The sequence below is a fragment of the Neofelis nebulosa genome, chromosome 15, assembly GCF_028018385.1.
Source record: "Neofelis nebulosa isolate mNeoNeb1 chromosome 15, mNeoNeb1.pri, whole genome shotgun sequence".
Lineage (NCBI taxonomy): Eukaryota > Metazoa > Chordata > Mammalia > Carnivora > Felidae > Neofelis > Neofelis nebulosa.
The window spans coordinates 12,762,124-12,779,315 of record NC_080796.1 but is presented as its reverse complement, the minus strand read 5'-3'; the positions used below and the strand labels follow the sequence as shown (position 1 = coordinate 12,779,315).

At 39.8% G+C, this 17,192-nt stretch overlaps 1 protein-coding gene across 4 annotated transcripts in view; it reads right to left on the bottom strand.

Moving 5' to 3' along the window:
* Positions 1–17,192, bottom strand: part of AKT3 (AKT serine/threonine kinase 3) — a 307,958-nt gene that overhangs the window by 163,282 nt on the left and 127,484 nt on the right. For 2 of the 4 annotated variants that reach the window (XM_058701171.1, XM_058701174.1), the window contains exon 3: positions 10,335–10,460. The exons of 1 other annotated variant lie outside the window; for it this stretch is intronic. In XM_058701171.1, coding sequence (XP_058557154.1) covers positions 10,335–10,460 — 126 coding nt within the window. Of the gene's footprint in view, positions 1–1,393; positions 1,508–10,334; positions 10,461–17,192 lie in introns of those variants that run through there. One more of the 4 variants, XM_058701175.1, reaches the window with a different exon arrangement.

Below are 17,192 nucleotides of genomic sequence, written 5' to 3'. Positions count from 1 at the left end.
GGGCATATAACCCCTTTTAGTCGACAATTAAAAAAATGAATTACACATAAACATCTACATTCTAGAAAACAAAAAATTAAGTTAAAAAATAAGTATTAAACAAATCAGGTATGTATCCACATTTAATTTAACCGAAAATGATCTATAAATGTAACGAGCTCATAAATGAGTATAGTCAGAAGAGTGTGTGGAAAGAATGATTCTGACCCTTCAGAGATGGAAGGGCATCATGGAGGACAATGCTGGGATCGGTGACAAGATAAAAAACAACAGTGCACACAGGCTGGCTCATGTTGGGCAGCGTTACACATTCAGCAAATTTTTACCTGGAAGACTGAGCTGGATTGACCTGTTAATAATTAACTTAGTGCAAAAGAGTACACAAGTGTGTGGCTGAACCCACATAGCTGCTTCTCATGCCCAGGCTGCAGGGGGAGAGCCTCCCACCCAGTGCCCCTCTCCCACTCCTTTCCACACCACCTTACCTCTCCTTTATCTAAGAAGTCAGGGTCTTGTTTTTAATAAACAGATAAAGAGATAATGTACCCTTTTCCAAGTGAAAAGCTATCATTGGAAACCTTTTTAGCTGAAGAAAAAACACTGCCTTTAAGATGGGATTTTAAAATGGAGTGCTACTTTGTATCAGTAAAATTATTTTATACTCTTCAAGGAGAGACAAGGAACAGCGATGTTACTGCAAGAACCGAACGTACAACACCAGGTCAGCTAAGGGGGGCGAGTGCCTAACTGTGACCCTGAGAAAACAAGTGTCTGGTATGAGCACGGCATTCTGCTACAGATTTCAAGTGCCATATTTATTCCCATCATTTATCCTTCTTCCTCCTTTGATATTTTTCACTCTATACAGGGATAAAAAAATAACATACCATCTGGAGCTTTCATTCATATCTGAGGATTTCATACTCATTTAAATCAACAATAAGAGATTCAGCCGAAGTTTCTCAGAAATAACATTTCAAATTAATGCTATTCCCGTTACCTGGAATGTACTTCATCTTTTGAAATCTTACTCTTTCTCCAAACGAGCACAATTTCCAAGAAGCTCGTCTTGATGATCCAGTCCTTAACGACCCTCCCTTTCCTAAACTCTTACTCAATGTGTTAACTGTAAAACTTACTTCAGAACTGAATGAAACATCTCAAAATACCAATTCCAAGGATTTGTGGCAGATTTTTGCTACTAGATGATAAACCCTCCAAAGCCAAGGGCTAACCCAGGTCTGTGGATTATGAAATGAACACAGGCACAGGCTTCAGAGTCATTCTGTGAAGCACGGGCTGAAATCCTGGCCCGGCCATTTGCCAGGTAAGCGAGCTCACCAAGTCACACAACCTCCCTCAGTCTCTTTAAAATAGAGAACATAATACTTACCTCAGAGCGGTGTGAAGATTAAATGAGATAACATATGTGAAAGGGCCTGGCACATAGTAACGCTCAAAGAAAGGTTGGTTTCCTTCCTTATTTCCTTCTTTTTTCCCTCAGTACCTGGTACAATGTTGAGAACACAATAGACCCTCAATAAAAACTTTCTAAATAGCCATTAGAACTTAGATTTCCTAAAAATATGCTTAAATATTAATTGTGATAACTCCTATGCTTCCAAATTGTGTTACTTTAAATCATAGGCACACGAGGTAGGAAATTTCAAAAACAGAATTAAGTGAGGGAGGCTGTTGGTTGGATAGTGTGTCTAGGAAAGAGAGTCAAGGAGAGAGTCTGAGGTAAAGTGTTTGAGAATAATTCAGTGAAACTAATTACATGCAGGGTGTTCTTTTATGTCAGTATCTTTGGAGAGATGGTAGTTAACTGTTGACCTTAGGAGAAGTTCAAAGAGAGAGGAGGAAGGGAAGGAGGAAGAAGAGGAGGGAGAAGAGGAGGGAGGAGAGAAGGGAGGGGAAGAGGAGAGGAGGAGGGAGGGAGAAGGGAAGAAGGAAGGGAGAAAGGAAGGAGAGGAGGGAGAGAAGGAAGGCTGGCTCTGCTGGGGTCTCCTCACATCATTTAACATAAGCTACAGAAACTCATCACTCCTTGCCTGCCTTCCCCTAAGAACAAGTCCCAATGCATCTTCCACCTTATAAAACAGTAATCATCTAATGGAAGAACCAAATTAATCAAAAACTTTCCACCAATGGATGGTAACCAAGGGATCCCCTCAGGATAGTCAGAAAGATATGTGAGGATTTTATTCCTTCTATTAAAAAGTGAAAACAACTTCTGACTAAAATAAGGGGTAACAACAGTCACGTGGACCAACCACCCGTGGAAGCTTTGACTTCCCAAAGGCTTGAAGGTTTGAAGAATCTGGTCTGTGCCCCACTCCTCTGAGGCCAATGAAATGGGGCTGGCCTTGCAGCTGTAGTGATGCTTCCTTCCTTGGCCAGAGGTGGCCATGGCCATGGTTTGGGGGTCTAGCTCATGTTTAGTTACAAGGACTAGCTGTTACAGATCAAAGTCCTTGGCATTAAATGAAATTGGGATTTCTTCCCCCAACCAACCCATAGAAACTGTCTTCAAGTGCAAGACAGCACTGCAAATAGTTTCTACCTAAAACTTCTAATGATCTTTAAAGAAAATGCAATCAAGTAGTTTCCTTGCCATTCCAATGTAATGTAGCTGGAAAGGGAAGGATGGCTGTCACTTAACTCAACCGAGCAAAATTACTGCACATCTCCTGTTACATTGAGACTTTTATTTGCACACCCTTTCACAATTTACAAAGCGTGTTCACATACAGCATCTCATTTAATCCTTACCATAATCCTGAGAAGTGGGTATTATTAACCTTCGTGTCTAAAGATGGGAGCACCGGGGTGGCTCAGTCGGTTAAGTGTCAGACTTGGTTTTGGCTCAGGTCATGACCTCATGGTTGGTGAGATCAAGCCCTGCGTCAGGCCATGTGCTGACAGTGCTGAGCCTGCTTGGGATTCTCTCTCCCCCCTCTCTCTGCCCCTCCCCTGCTTGTGCCCTCTCTCTCTCTTTGTCTCTCTCTCTCTCAAAATAAATACACAAATAAATAAACTTAAAAAAAAAAAGATGACAAAAATGAAGACCAGAGAAATGATGTGATTTGCCCAAGGCCACACACTCGTAAAGTAGCAGAACCAAGACAGATGACCTTCCAGCACACAGACCTTGTCACAAATGTTGCAGGAAAATTTTTACATGAGCATACACAGTCACTGTGCTCTAGAAGTTTATCACTCCCCTGGGTTCTCCATAAGCGTCCCCCAACTTACATTCCGATAAATGAGGCTATGGCAGTAAAGACTGCAACTATAAATTAGCTTCAAGTAAATCAGGAAAGGGGGTGACAGAGAGCTCAGAAAAGTCACGAGGGAAGACTCGTGACAGACGTCTGAGCAGGTCACTTACAACGTTCTAACGAAGGAAGTACTAAAACAGTGAGACTATCTAATAGGAAACTCATGTGACACACAATGTAAATTTATGTCCATAAAGGACGTGATGCTGAGGGGTGCTGTCACACCTAGGAGCCGCATCTGAAACCCTGAACTCCATAGTCATGTCCATGAAAACAGGATTATACTTTTTCTTTTTGCATGTTTGTTGTGTAATGCTGAAAAAAAGAAGGGAAGAATAGACATTCTGTGGAAATTTTTTCTTATCATATCAGGGTGTGATTTGAATGGCAGGAAGAGAATGTGTGACTGAGTATGGCATTATTATTCTTTGTAATTTTCTACAATCTCCCTTTAAAGTGATTTTTAACAAGGTTTTCTCCTTTCCCCGTTCTAAACTTAGTTTATGGGTTAAACTTTGCAAATAAATGATTACAGTACCCCCTAGAAAATATGACAGAAAGGAAGAAAATCTGATTACAGTTGCACTTATCCACTACATGATCAAATTTTAAGTAAGGGCTCTATTATATATAGTGAGACGCCGCTATTACAGGACATAACTTTGTTTGCCTAAAAATCCGATCACAGGCAAGGGGAAGAAAAGCACCAAATCTTCAAATGATCAAGTACATAAAATAAAAATCACTGAAAACAAAAATGAGGTTAAGAACTTTATATGTAATTCAACCTAATAGAATGTAGCAATATACGTCAAAAAGTATGGAACATTAAAGAGTAATAGAAGACAAAGTGAATATTGAAAATACACAGAGTATAAACATAGGTATGATTTGGGCAAGTGTTCGATTGTTGATACATGATACATAAAAAAAAATAAATAAATAGCCATTCAGGCTCCTCTTGCAAAAAATGGAAAAATGGGAGATTTTTCTGAGCTAAGGAGGTGATACTTGGAAAGGAAGTTTTTTTCCGAAGGTTAATCTATCCTATGCATTGCTTCCAAATACTCCAGAGAGGAGAATACTTGAAGGCAAGAGATCAACTAGGAGACTTAATAGTCCAGGGAGAACCTGATGAAGAGCTGCCCCAGGATGGTAGCAGGGAGACTGCAGAGTACGGAAACAAGACGATATCTTGCTGACCGACTGGCTCATGGAGGGAAGAGCGCCATTTGCTTACGGATGTCCCCTTTCTACCGTAACCTGGTAGGTTCTTCTTTTCATCAGATACTGATTTGGACACCTAATGCATAAAAGCCTCCAACAGTTTCCAGCTGGTTTCCATTAAAAACATCAAGTTGGTATTTAAGATCTTTCACAATCTGATTACAAAGTATCTAATCTTGTTTTTTCTCCAACATGAATGCTCTATCTACCTGTGATATTGCCTATGCTATTCACAAAATAGGCTCCTCATTAATTCTGGACTTCATTGTGCGTATGTTGTTAACCTCACCGTGAATGTCCTCCTTCTTCCGAAAACTTACATATCACCTATCCTCCAGAGCTCATGCTAAAATCCTTACCTAGTCACCCTAGCTTACCTTTACCTATTCTCTCAACTTCTATAAAATTCATTCTGGCGACGAATCTCATCATTCCTCCCACTGCAGTGTGTTGTGAATGTCTTCCACAGTCAATGACAAATTCCCACATTCAAACATTGTATCTTATACTCCTTTTAGTATCTAGTATGGTTCTAATGATCAATAAACCCTTTAAAAGTGAACTAGCCAGATCTCTTGTAATTCTTCTATATTTATGTGGTATAGAGTTACCCTAGATTTATAGGGTTGCTATTCTAGGTTGTATTATGTGTTATGTAAGACTGAGAATCAATTAGCAATTTCTCTATCCCCATGAACAGCCACAGTGAAAACATTAGTAGAAATCGCCTCATTTTTCTATGTATTTAAAATATCTTTTATACTACGTATTCAGAGGTAATGATGTCTTTTTGGTAGGTTTAAGCCCCCTTACTTTCTTACAAAAAGAAGAAAAATAGGTTAATGAGTAAACATTTCATTTCAAAATTGGCCTAAGAAATGCAGACTGACCTATTTTTTAAAAAGCTGACTGAAGAAAGGTTTCAGAGAGGAAAGAGATATGGTCAGAATTTGCAACACGGAATAAGCTGGATTTCTGGGAGGTGCTACTAGAACACAGGTTGGCACGTCTCTCTTCCCACCACTGAGAGTGAAAGGGAGTAGATAAAAAGGCAGCTGAGCCCCAAGACACACGGACAAATGTCCAAACTCTCCACTGAGGAGGTGTTTTACTCTTCAGTTGGGCTGGTAACTGTCAAAACATTTGAGACCATGACTACTGGGTAGACCAGCTACTGTGCTCAAAGTACGTGTGAACGCAGCTTTATGACAATGCTCGTGTCTTACGTATCCTATATTATTTCCCAAATTGTAATGTTTCCTGCGCAAAAATAATCTCAATCTATAATTAGCAACTGACCAAATCATAATTCTGATTAGAGAGGCACTTGGCTTGAAAAACAATGGTTATTTTTACTTACATTTCTACAGTACGATATGTAGAGAGGACCTTCGCATAGAGTTCATATATGATCCCCCAAAGGAGGATGAGGTCAGATCTTTTCATTCATGTTTCAGGCGCTTGGAGAGTTTACATTCTGCATGCCAAAGGCTATCTAGCCATTTAAAATATCGTAACTCTGACCCCAAATCATATTTCAAGGCTCTCAATCTAGGGAAAACGGCACAGAATGGGGACAGGGGAGGGAAATAAAATGCAAATGACAGTAGATGAATTTGAGTTCTAACCTTGGCACTTAGCTACCACTACCTAGTAAGGTAACTTTATACAGATCACTGAATTTCAAAAGGCCTCCTTTTCCATCTAAAACTGGAGAAATCTGGACTATTTGTTTTCATTCATTCATTCAAAAATGGCTATTAAGCCCTAATAGGTAGGCACTAGGAGATAGAAGATAAATAACACTAGGCTCTTTACCCTAAAATAACTCGCAGATCAGCAGAGGAGACGTAACACATGAACAAATAACCAAAAACCACTGTGATAACAACAAAAGAGACTAGCTTGATGAAAGGCAGGGAAGAGTAATTTAGTAGGAATAAGGATGGGCATTTAAATGTGAATTAAATCTTAAAGGATGAAAAAAATGATCCAGACAAATAGAGGCCACAAAGCCATTCCAGTCAGGGGGAACAGCATGAACAAAGCCTCAGAGCGGAAGAGCTGTGGAGTTTGTGCAGGGAATCAACAAACACAACAAACAAGCACAAACGCTTCATTGTGCCCACATGTGACCACCCAGAAGACACAGGAAGCAAGAGTTGAAAGCAGAAGTCAGACTGACGAGATCCCCACATGATATACTAAAGAAGCTGGACTTCATCCAGTAGGCAATGGCAGGGCCATCACAGTGGAATGGTACGGTGAGGACTTAACTGGGGAATGGTCCCTGTGACAGTCACGAGAAGGTCAGAATGTAAGTGGTCGGTCGAATCTACAGGCAGAGCATCTAGTTAAGAATCTACAATAGAAGACAATAAGCTTGTTCTGGGGTGATTATAGTTTGATTTACAGTTCAAACACTAATCAGCAGAAACAGAAATGGACTGGGAATGGGGTGAAGATGTGAAGGCAGTGGGGGGCGAGGGTAAAGGCATGGAATAGATTCAGGTTTCTGCTTAAGACAGAACTGACATACTGAGGAGTGGCGCCTGGGAGGCTCAGTCAGTTGAGCGTCTGACTTGGGCTCAGGTCATGATCTCACAGTTCTTGGGTTCAAGCCCCACGTCAGGCTCTGTGCTGACAGCTCGGAGCCTGAAGCCTGCTTTGGATTCTGTGTTTCCCTTTCTCTCTGCCCCTCCCTCACTCTTGCTCTGTCTCTGTCTCTCAAAGGTAAATAAACAGAAAGAAAGAAAGAAAGAAAGAAAGAAAGAAAGAAAGAAAGAAAGAAAGAAAGAAAGAAAGAAAGAAAGAAAGAAAGAAAGAAAGAGAAAGAACAGAACTGACATACTGAATACAGGGGGAAGTTGACAAGATTATCTTAAATTCAGCTTAGGACAGGTTGAGTCCCAGAAATACCTAGGCAGAGATATCCGGCAGTGAGTTGACTATAGTAGCCTAGGGCTCAGGAGAGAGGTCTGCCCTGAAGATACATCTTGTGGGAGAATAAACTGCATACAGGTGGTAACTAAAACCTTCAAAGTGAATGTGACCACCCAGGAAAACGGGGACAAAATGAGAAGCTTCCTTGACCAGGACCCAGTTATGTACCATAATCCACGAAACAGGCAAAGGAAGGAAACCAGAAGAGGCATCCCAGAACACAACAGGAGAGGTCACTCCAAGAAAGAAGTGGTGATCGATGGCATGAAATGCAGCCCAAGAGGTCAATCCAGGAAAAGAACAACTGAGAAATGTCTACTGGTCTTAGCAATTAAGTGGTCACTGGAGAACTTACTGAAAGTGGTTTCAATCAAGTGACTAAGAAAGAAAGCTAGACGGCAATGGATTGAGAAATAGAAATATATAAGCACAAACTAACTTTTTGGAAATTTTAAATCTGAAAGGAAGGAATGTGAAATTTAGTGAAGATTGGGGAGAGGGATTCGAAGTCCTGGCCGGGTCTCATTCTTCACTTTTTCAGACGGATAAAAAGCCTATTTTGGTAAAATTCAAATAAAACCCACATATATTAAATTGGAAGTAACGTTTTTTAATTATCAGGAAAAACAAGGGACTCATGTAGCCATCAATGGAATATACATATACACATATGTAACATTTTCCAACATACCTTACAAGTACCTGGTAAAATCATCTCTTTTTTCACATACTCCAGGGGGCCAGGGACAGAGGGAAACTGTTGGCCAAGTATCCCTCCCTTGCTCCAACTGTTCCTTCTCTTAATGTTTCATAAAAACATTATGGAACACTAAGGAATATCCTTCTCCCCTGCTTTAACTATTTAACTCCTATTCACTCTTCGAAGGCCTGCTCAAAATCCCCCTCACAGAATCTCAGCATGTAGGAGACAAAAAGGCCTTGCAGGCTCATGACATCCATGTGTTTCTCCCTCTATGCTGAGAGCTTCAGTGAATGATCCCTCTGAGGTCATACTCGTGCCTCGGGGCAAAGCTGGAATCTGAACTACTTCTTCAACCAGCGTCCATTTCACAACTCATCCTTAGGTCCACTTAAGACTGCAAGGAAGTCAAGCTTCAAGAATAATCTATCTTAAATAGTTGATTTAGTGTAAGACCCATGTTAATACACTTCTGAAAACTAAGGAGCTGGTCTATAACTTCACTTGTTGGTTTGTCAACTACCTACGACTACTTGATGATAGAAGTAAAGATTACAGATGTCAACTAATACTTCGTGGATAGGCTGACTGTCAGTCACTAAATAGGATCTCTCCCCCAGAGTGCAGTATTTATTTCCGCCTCTGCCAGTGGAAGTGTTGGAGCAGATGTTGGCAGACTGTGACATACAGTATGTCTTTAAAACTTGTTGGGGTGTGAAATTCATAAGGTCAAAAAATGCTGCATTTTGATCAGCAGATACAGGAGTTCTGTACTTTCATAAATCATTTCAGACAAACCAATACCATTTGCTAGTAAGATAGAGAAACTAAGAAACTGTACTGGCCTTATGGAGGAGATAATGTATGCTGTTAGGGTTTTAAAAGCCAATTTTTTATCATTTTAAAGCAAATGCTCGCTCAGAAGATCTTTAGAGTGAAAATGTGCTCTTAAGTCAACACAAAATACAAGATATTACTTCAATTGACAACAGGATTTTAAAAGTAATTTTCTAGTCAGAGAAAGCCATAAACATCTAATGAGTATTCCAGCGGGGGAAAAATTATTTCCTTAACCATTACATACACATTAAGTGTTCTCACTTGTTAAAAAATGAAATCCCTACATAAGAATCCATTTATATAAATAGAGAGATGTTTGGGTCTTTTAAGTTAGTATTCTTATCACTCAAATGATTTCACAAACCCTTTGGTTTACTGCTTTATCTTACTCTTTAAAAAATTAAAAGATACTATCCATAAAAAGGCTGGGGCTCCATATAATCTTAAAATGACTTTTATGACATTCACGGACTTTTGTTATCTTGGATATTTTGTTGTTGCTATTTGATATTTTTTATTTTTATTTTTTTTGCTTCCATCTTAACCTCCTACCTTTTCCAAATGTAGCTAACAGAAAACAACACATAACCAAAATCAAAATTAAGAATGGTGTCTAGCTGAAGATTTTATCTCTGTGTTTACCTCTTATGCAAGTTTATTTTAACCTAACGTAACTTTTTAAATGCTTCATTTCTGCGTTAACACAGAAAAACCCTTCCGTTGATTAATCAGTAATACAATCAGCCTGAAGAGCCCGGCATTTCACAGCAATGCTATTTGTTGCCATTATCACAGGCAGCACCATCTTTCAGTTTATTCTGTGCTGTGTTCAAGAAAATATACAGTCCCTAAGTCAATCTTAATTACAAACATTTTTCTGAGATACTTGTAAGGAAGAAAAATTTAACTTCAAACATAAAACCTCCCCAGAAAATAATTTCTAAAGTAAATCACTTGTTTCTCATCAGATGATCAGCGAAAAGAGCTAAGGTCATGCCAGGAAACCGATCAGAAATGCACTCGGTGCCGCAACATCTTACAACCAAGTTCACTCTAGCAACCAAGTTCAAAGGTCTCCAATCATATTTTATGAAGAAAGGCCTGAGGTACATATTTGGGGAACTGTATTTACCACATTTAGGTTCTAACTACATAAAATCTTATACTGTATTGCCTTAGAGAAGGCCATGTGTTATTGATAATCAAAGCTGAGAGTTTCCCTGCTCTTAAATACAAACCTGAACTCTTCCCTAGGCTTCTCATGTATCATAAGGGATCTGACACGTGAGGTCACACAAGTAAATAGATAGGAGGTGAATCAACAACTATAATTAACTTACTTGCCACTGAAAAGTTGTTGAGGGGATAAGGTAAATCCACATCTTGAGGCTTCTCTTTATATCCAATGAATGAGCCATCTGTCTTCAAAAGGAAGTATCTCGGCCTCCAGTTTTTTATATATTCTCCTACATGAGGAAAGCATGCATGTTAATGCTGGGGGGAAAAAATGAACAGCAGCTTTTATGTGAAAAATCAATTATGGTACAATATATGTCCCACAACACTGGCCTCCAAGAATTTAGTTAGGCAATTTTCTTTTAACTTAGCTTACAAAAGAAAATACATAAGCCTGCAATTAAGATTCAATAAAAACTCAAACATGTTTTGTTTTTAATGATTTCACACTTTGATAATTCATTTGCACCATTATTTCTTCAGAGAATCATTCATCTGAGTACACATTTTGTTCAGTTTTTCATTTTATCAGATGGGCTGTTAGAGCATATTTCAACCATTTTAAAAAGCCTTGGTAAATCATCCACACAGTATCAAGGAATTTCGATGAAAAACACTTATCATAAGGAGGAACATGAAATGGATGTTTATCTTCCAAGTACTACTGACTAATTGTGTCATTTTTTAAGAAGAAAGAGGGGAAAGTCTGTTTTCACTGTTAAATCTTGATCGTAACTTGTTTTAACAACATTTTATTGTTCTGAATAGGGAAATTATCCTCTCTACAATGCTGTAAATAAGTCAAGGAAATGAAGGAACATGGGTGAACAGAGCTTAAAAACCATACACACACTCACACACATTAATAACTGTGAGAACACGTGCTACAATACCAAGCACGTGATTGTCAAGAAATGCACTTTATCAAATTTTAACATAAACTGTCACCTCTCTTCCAAAAAGTAAGTTTTTAGCAACCAGATCACAAGTTGCTTACCTAATATGGGACTCTTCTTAATTTTAAGAAACAGGTGTTCCGTGATACCGTAAGAGATGGAAGGCTATCTGGTCTCAAAACTGTCCCCTCTCTACTGGATATTTCTACCTGGTTCTTCAATATCAAATGTTTAATCATAGTACTGCAAACAACTGAAAACAGCCCAACTTTCCCTACAAATCAGCCTCTTCTCTTGATCCCTGTTACCCAAGCTCAAACACCTGGCTGTTGCCTCCCCTTCGGCTCGGTCAGTACTGACTTCCCCAGTCTCCTATTAGCCTAGCCTGAATGGGGCCCTCGCACCCTGCCTTTCTGCTGTTGTGCCGTGACCACCCCGCTTCCTACTCACCCCCTTCCATCCTAATGCGTCTACCACCTCCAGATTAATCCCATGCCTGGGTGTACCACTTCGATTGCATCACCTGTCTGCTCAAAAATACTCTGACTCCCTGTTTAATCAAGTCTCTTAACAGAAAATGTAAGCCCTTCCATAATCTCACCCCAACATACATTTCAGATATGCAGTGTGCCTCTGAATCAGCGATTCTCAAGGTCCTTCCCTCACACCTCTTTATACTATTAACTGTTACTGAGAACTCCCACAAGCCCATTAATGCAGATCACGTCTAGTTTATTGTATTAGGAACTGAAAAGAAATTTTAAATTCTTCTGTCACTTCCTTTAAGAATAACAATAAACTCATTACATGTAACATAGCTAATATATTTTTATCAAAATTATATTTTCTAAAACAAAAAAAATCAGCAAGAGAGAACTGCTTTACAGTTCTAACAATCTCTCTGATGTTTGGCTTCATAGAAGACAGCCAGGTGCTCGTTATCTGCTTCTGTATTCAATCTATTGTAGTATGTTTGTTTTGGTTTAAAACATAGGAGAGCAATCTGGTTCAAACAGGTATGAAGCTGGAAAAGGGAAGAGCATTCTGACAGTTACAGTGATCTTTCTTTGATACTACATCAGCATTTGACAAGTGGTAGTTTTATGACACCATATCCATGAACTTCCTACACCGGGTTGTGGGAAAATCCACCAGTCAAATGAATCTTTTACATATGCATGGTTTTGTAACATCATACAGTGGGCATTTAGAAAACACTGGTCCGCTGAGTTATACTGACCTTCCCACTACTGACACACCGTATTACGCAAGTATCATCAGAAAAGTAAGCACCGGGAAGCCATCAAGCTCACGATGGCAGATATGTTCAAATTTTTGCTTGAAAACTTGATCTTCCCCATTGGTGGTTAAGGGCTGTCAGTCCTCTTCCTTGCAGTGATGCTTTCTGGGTAAGTGCCAGCCTAGGGCTGCTACTTGACAGAGCTTAATAGTGATTTACCGAATGAATGAATGAATGAATGATACGTATACAAATATCCCAGCACATAAAAGGAACTTAAAGGGCAAGAAAAAGAAAACCTGATTCCCCTCCTCACTTTGTTTTACTGAAAAAATATGGCCCAAATATTGATACACACATGCCAAATTTATAAAACCAGAATGTTAATAAACCCACAGTTCCCATCAAAAAAGATGAAGGAAGTTCCTTTCTTGACTGTCCGTATTATTTTATTTTTCTATTTTTATCTATGGATTCCTACATAAAACTTAAAATCATTAGATATTACTTCCCCAATTAGTGATGGAATATTTAGATTTCAAATGCTACTGTAAAGGAACAGATCCATACCGGTATAAGATGCTGTAAGTCTACCAGGCTAAAAAATGAGCAATAGTTTAATAATTACACCAAAGGTAAAACAAATTCATTTTAAATATTTTAATTTTTTTGAATGTTTATATTTATTTTTGAGACAGAGAGAGAGCGTGAGCAGGGGAGGGGCAGAGAGAGGGAGAGACACAGAATCTGAAGCAGGCTCCAGGCTCTGAGCTGTCAGCATAGAGCCCGATGCAGGGCTTGCCAACCATGAGATCACGACAGGAGCCAAAGTTGGACACCCAACTGACTGAGCCACCCAGGCGCCCCATCATTTTAAATATTTTAAAGAAGAAATAATGGGATAGCACTATTTCTTATTTTATGAAAGCACTGAAAACACTTATTCAAGAAATATGAAATTGAAAGAAATAAACATCAAATTTTCATCTCTAAGAATAATTTCCTATCAGCCACTAAGTATTTACATGCTCAGATGCGAGACACGAGATACCACCACATAAATCTTCTTTTTTCTTAAGCAAGTCTTAGGAAATTTCAAATATTTCATATGGTCTACAAGCAGGACTTCTGGTTGCCAAAAAGCTCTCTTAAAAATAAATCTATTGTGCACCCATGACACAGAAAGATTACACCAAGACACTGCAGTAGTCATTCACACAGGAGTAAAAGTCAAAATTTACCTTCTTGACAAAATAGAAATAAGTATTATTTCTCACAAATTTTGGTTAATAATGAGTTGATTCAGTTAAATTGGTCAACAATTATACTATCACATGAAGCTCACAGTGGATCTCAAACTTTCAATGAACACTCTTGATATCTGACTCTTGTTTATAATATGAATAAACTTCCTGAGAAGATGTTTAGGGTACATTTATTTATTTGTTCTGTATGCTGGAGACACAGTCGTGGACAAATAAAAAAGACAAGGATTTTTACTCTTGGAGTTTACACTCCTGACCACATGAGATTTCAGGCACCCCTAAAACTCGGAGAAGCCTTCTGAATACTTCCTGAAAGCAGATCCTTTCGTTTATAGGTTCCCATTGACATTCTCAAGTCAAGTTCATACAACAGCATGATGTGCTGGCCTAATTAAATATTTATTTTCTAGTTCCAAAAGTGGAACTGAGAAGAGATTCGTTTTCTGCCAAAGAAATGGGCCTTACCGGGGACACAAATTCACAAGGAGGGAATAAAGCAAAAAAGCAAGCTTTACTGCCACCAACCCAGGCCCAGAACAAAAGAAGAAGATTCCTAGCTCAAGAGATAGAAAAGGTCATAGCTTTTCCCGATACCATGGCAGGAAACTGTGCACACTGGTGGAAAAGGAGAACTGTTCCTGCAGCCTGGGGCTTCCCAAGAAAATCGGACCTTGTCCCACCGGTCATGAAAAAGGACCTGAACACTCTCCTCACTGAGAGTCTGGATAAGGCACACACTCTCAGGCTGCTCTAAAAATATGGCCAAAAAGTCCTCACTTTTATGGGGCTAAGTGCCCGGAACAAAGGTACCCTCTCTGCCTCCAATCCTTTTAAGCCAGACTGCTAAAAGTCAACCACAGCTTGCATTTTAAACATGGCATTTACACCTAAATTTATACGTATTATATGTATTAAAACCAAGTTGTATCATACTTTTATATTTATAGCCCATAGGCTTCAACTATCTAAGACACAGCTTTGTTGTAATGGGGAGAAAGTCTTGTTTAAAAAAGCAGCAGCATTTATGGGGCTCCTATTCAAAACTTACAGCGCGTTGTCATCATCAATCCTCAGCAAGCATCGAGGCCACACCCTTGATGTTGGATAGGTATTTCCAACACCACCTCTTCCCAGCTTTCAATCTACCTTAGTTAAGGGCCCTTTCAATTAGTTCTTACACTCCTTGGTTGGAGGCTTTATGTATTTTGAAGTCTGCTGGTTCCAATATCAAAACACATATATTTACCAACGAGGATCCTGAGATTTTGGCCTCTGTAGTGAGCTGAATGGTGACCCTCAAAAGAGATAGACACACCCTAATCTCAGGGACCTGGGAAAATTACCTACTATGGCAAAAGACGTGATTAAGTTAAGGGTTTTGAGAAGAGGAGCTTATGCTGGATTATCTGGGCGAGCCCTAAATCCAATCACAAGCATCTCGGAAGCAGGTGTAAATGTGAGGCAGGGGGGCTCTGACATCGAGGAGAAGGCCATGTGACTTGTTGCTGCACCACAAGCCAAGGACTGCCTGGGGACACCAGATGCTGGAAAAGCAAGGAATGGATTCTCCTGTGGAGCCTTTGGAGAGAGTATGACCCTGCCTGACACCTTGACCTCGAACTTCCAGTGTCTAGAACTACAAGACGATAAATGCCTTGTTTTGAAGCACCCAATTTGTTGTAGTTTGTTACAGTGGCCCTAGAAAGCTTAATGCAGTTTCTTAGCACCACAACCGAAGGCTTGTTTACAGAACCAAAAAAAGATGCCTACTGATTTGTTAAGTTCTTGGCATCAGTGGTAGAGAGATACATAGTTAATACCTTCTGAACACAAAGGGAGAAATGCACCTCACTCTTATAAACAGGAGAGAGTCCTATTTAGGAAATGCGGGGTTGGAGGAGGCTGTTCACTAGAGTTCACAGTTTTCCTGGTTACAATCACTTCAGATTCTGGACTTCTGCCAACTTTCTTACATTATTTAATAATTTATTTCCTGTAATCTCTTCAAACACACAAATAAAAAAATCTCAGTGTTTCTGAGCGCGTGTGGCCATACAGAACATTCTTGATTTCCCCAGCCAAGTACAAATAATATTTTGGCTCTCAGTCTTGATCTTTAATAACAACCTCAGACGGGAGATGGTGGGAGTTTAAATCCATGCTAACTCTCCACCTACAATATTCTGAATGAGTACCCCCGTGGGTCATCTTTATTAGGAGATGCGTTCAGCTCAGGGCTGTCCAACCAAGTTGATGGTGTTCACGTCCTACCTGATCTCAAATCACATTTGTATTTAATAATCTTCAACTTACATTCATCCTCGCACACTACAGAGTATTTCATCAGCACTTTGCTGAGAATCACCTTTGCACTTTTAAAGCTGATATCATCAAAAAGTGCAGAGTAGGAGCTAGGAACGTACGTCTAAGGACTAAAAGCAGACTGATTAAAACGTTCAAAGGGTCTTACATCTAGAACTAAGAAATGCTGAGATTTGTTCAGACATACGAACGGAAAAAAGCTGGTATCCTCACAAATGAATCATGTTGACGAGTATTTGCTTCATTCGTTCATTCATTTTTAAGGCTAGGCTGTGTTCTAGAACCTGGTCCTGACCCTAACTCCTTGAGAAGAACTGGCCGAGAACAGCTCAGGAACGCTCATTCATCCACTGGAGGCCCAGCCAACTGTCCTGGGCTATGCTGAAAACAGTCAGGTGAAGTCACGAAGATGTTACTGAAATACACACAGAGACAATCCGATTGAGAAGCAATTGGTACAACTATAGCACTGTTTGTCATGAATCCCATACACATGATCATTTAGAATTTAGATGATACAATTAAGCAGCAGCTTTAAAATAAGCTACTTTCCTTGGACAAAATATGAAGAAAACAAAAGAGCTGATTATCAACAACTGTACTGCAGACACAGTGAAATTCTGATTTCTGTCAGAGACACGGGTGACACGGCTTTTTAAACATGACTAACAGTCACTCATCCGTGCTGTGACACAGGCTTCCGAAGCTAACCGCTCCCTGAGGAAGAGGTGAGGGCATTCTCACGTGCATGGTGGCACCACCGTCTCATCATAAAGCCAGGAGAACTGCGGGCTCAGCTTTCCTGAGAATATACATATATATGTATATTCTACTGCCACGTTTAATCACAACCTATATTTTCAAGCTATGTTACTATCTGTCTTTGTTGTCTCGGAGAGGAAGAATGAATAGATAAAAGCCACGCTGGATGGGTATGTTAATAATTCAGGATTGATGTAGGGGGAGAGCCCACACAAAAAAGAAGCTGGCCATATTATCACCGTGATAAGGCACGTGGGTCCCCTTTTTCAGAGCAAAAGAAACTCTACTGAAGGCACCTTTGAGGTGACCACAGAGAGTCAGGGTCAATACAGGATCAATACACTTCTCCAGTGAGGCTCAGCTCTTTCCCCACTCCGCCTCACCCTTCAAGGGCTCCAGGTAAGACGAAATCGTGCTGCGGGGCAAGGACTCTGCAGCCTGGCACCTTGGGTCTGAACCTGGCTCCTCTACTTTCCA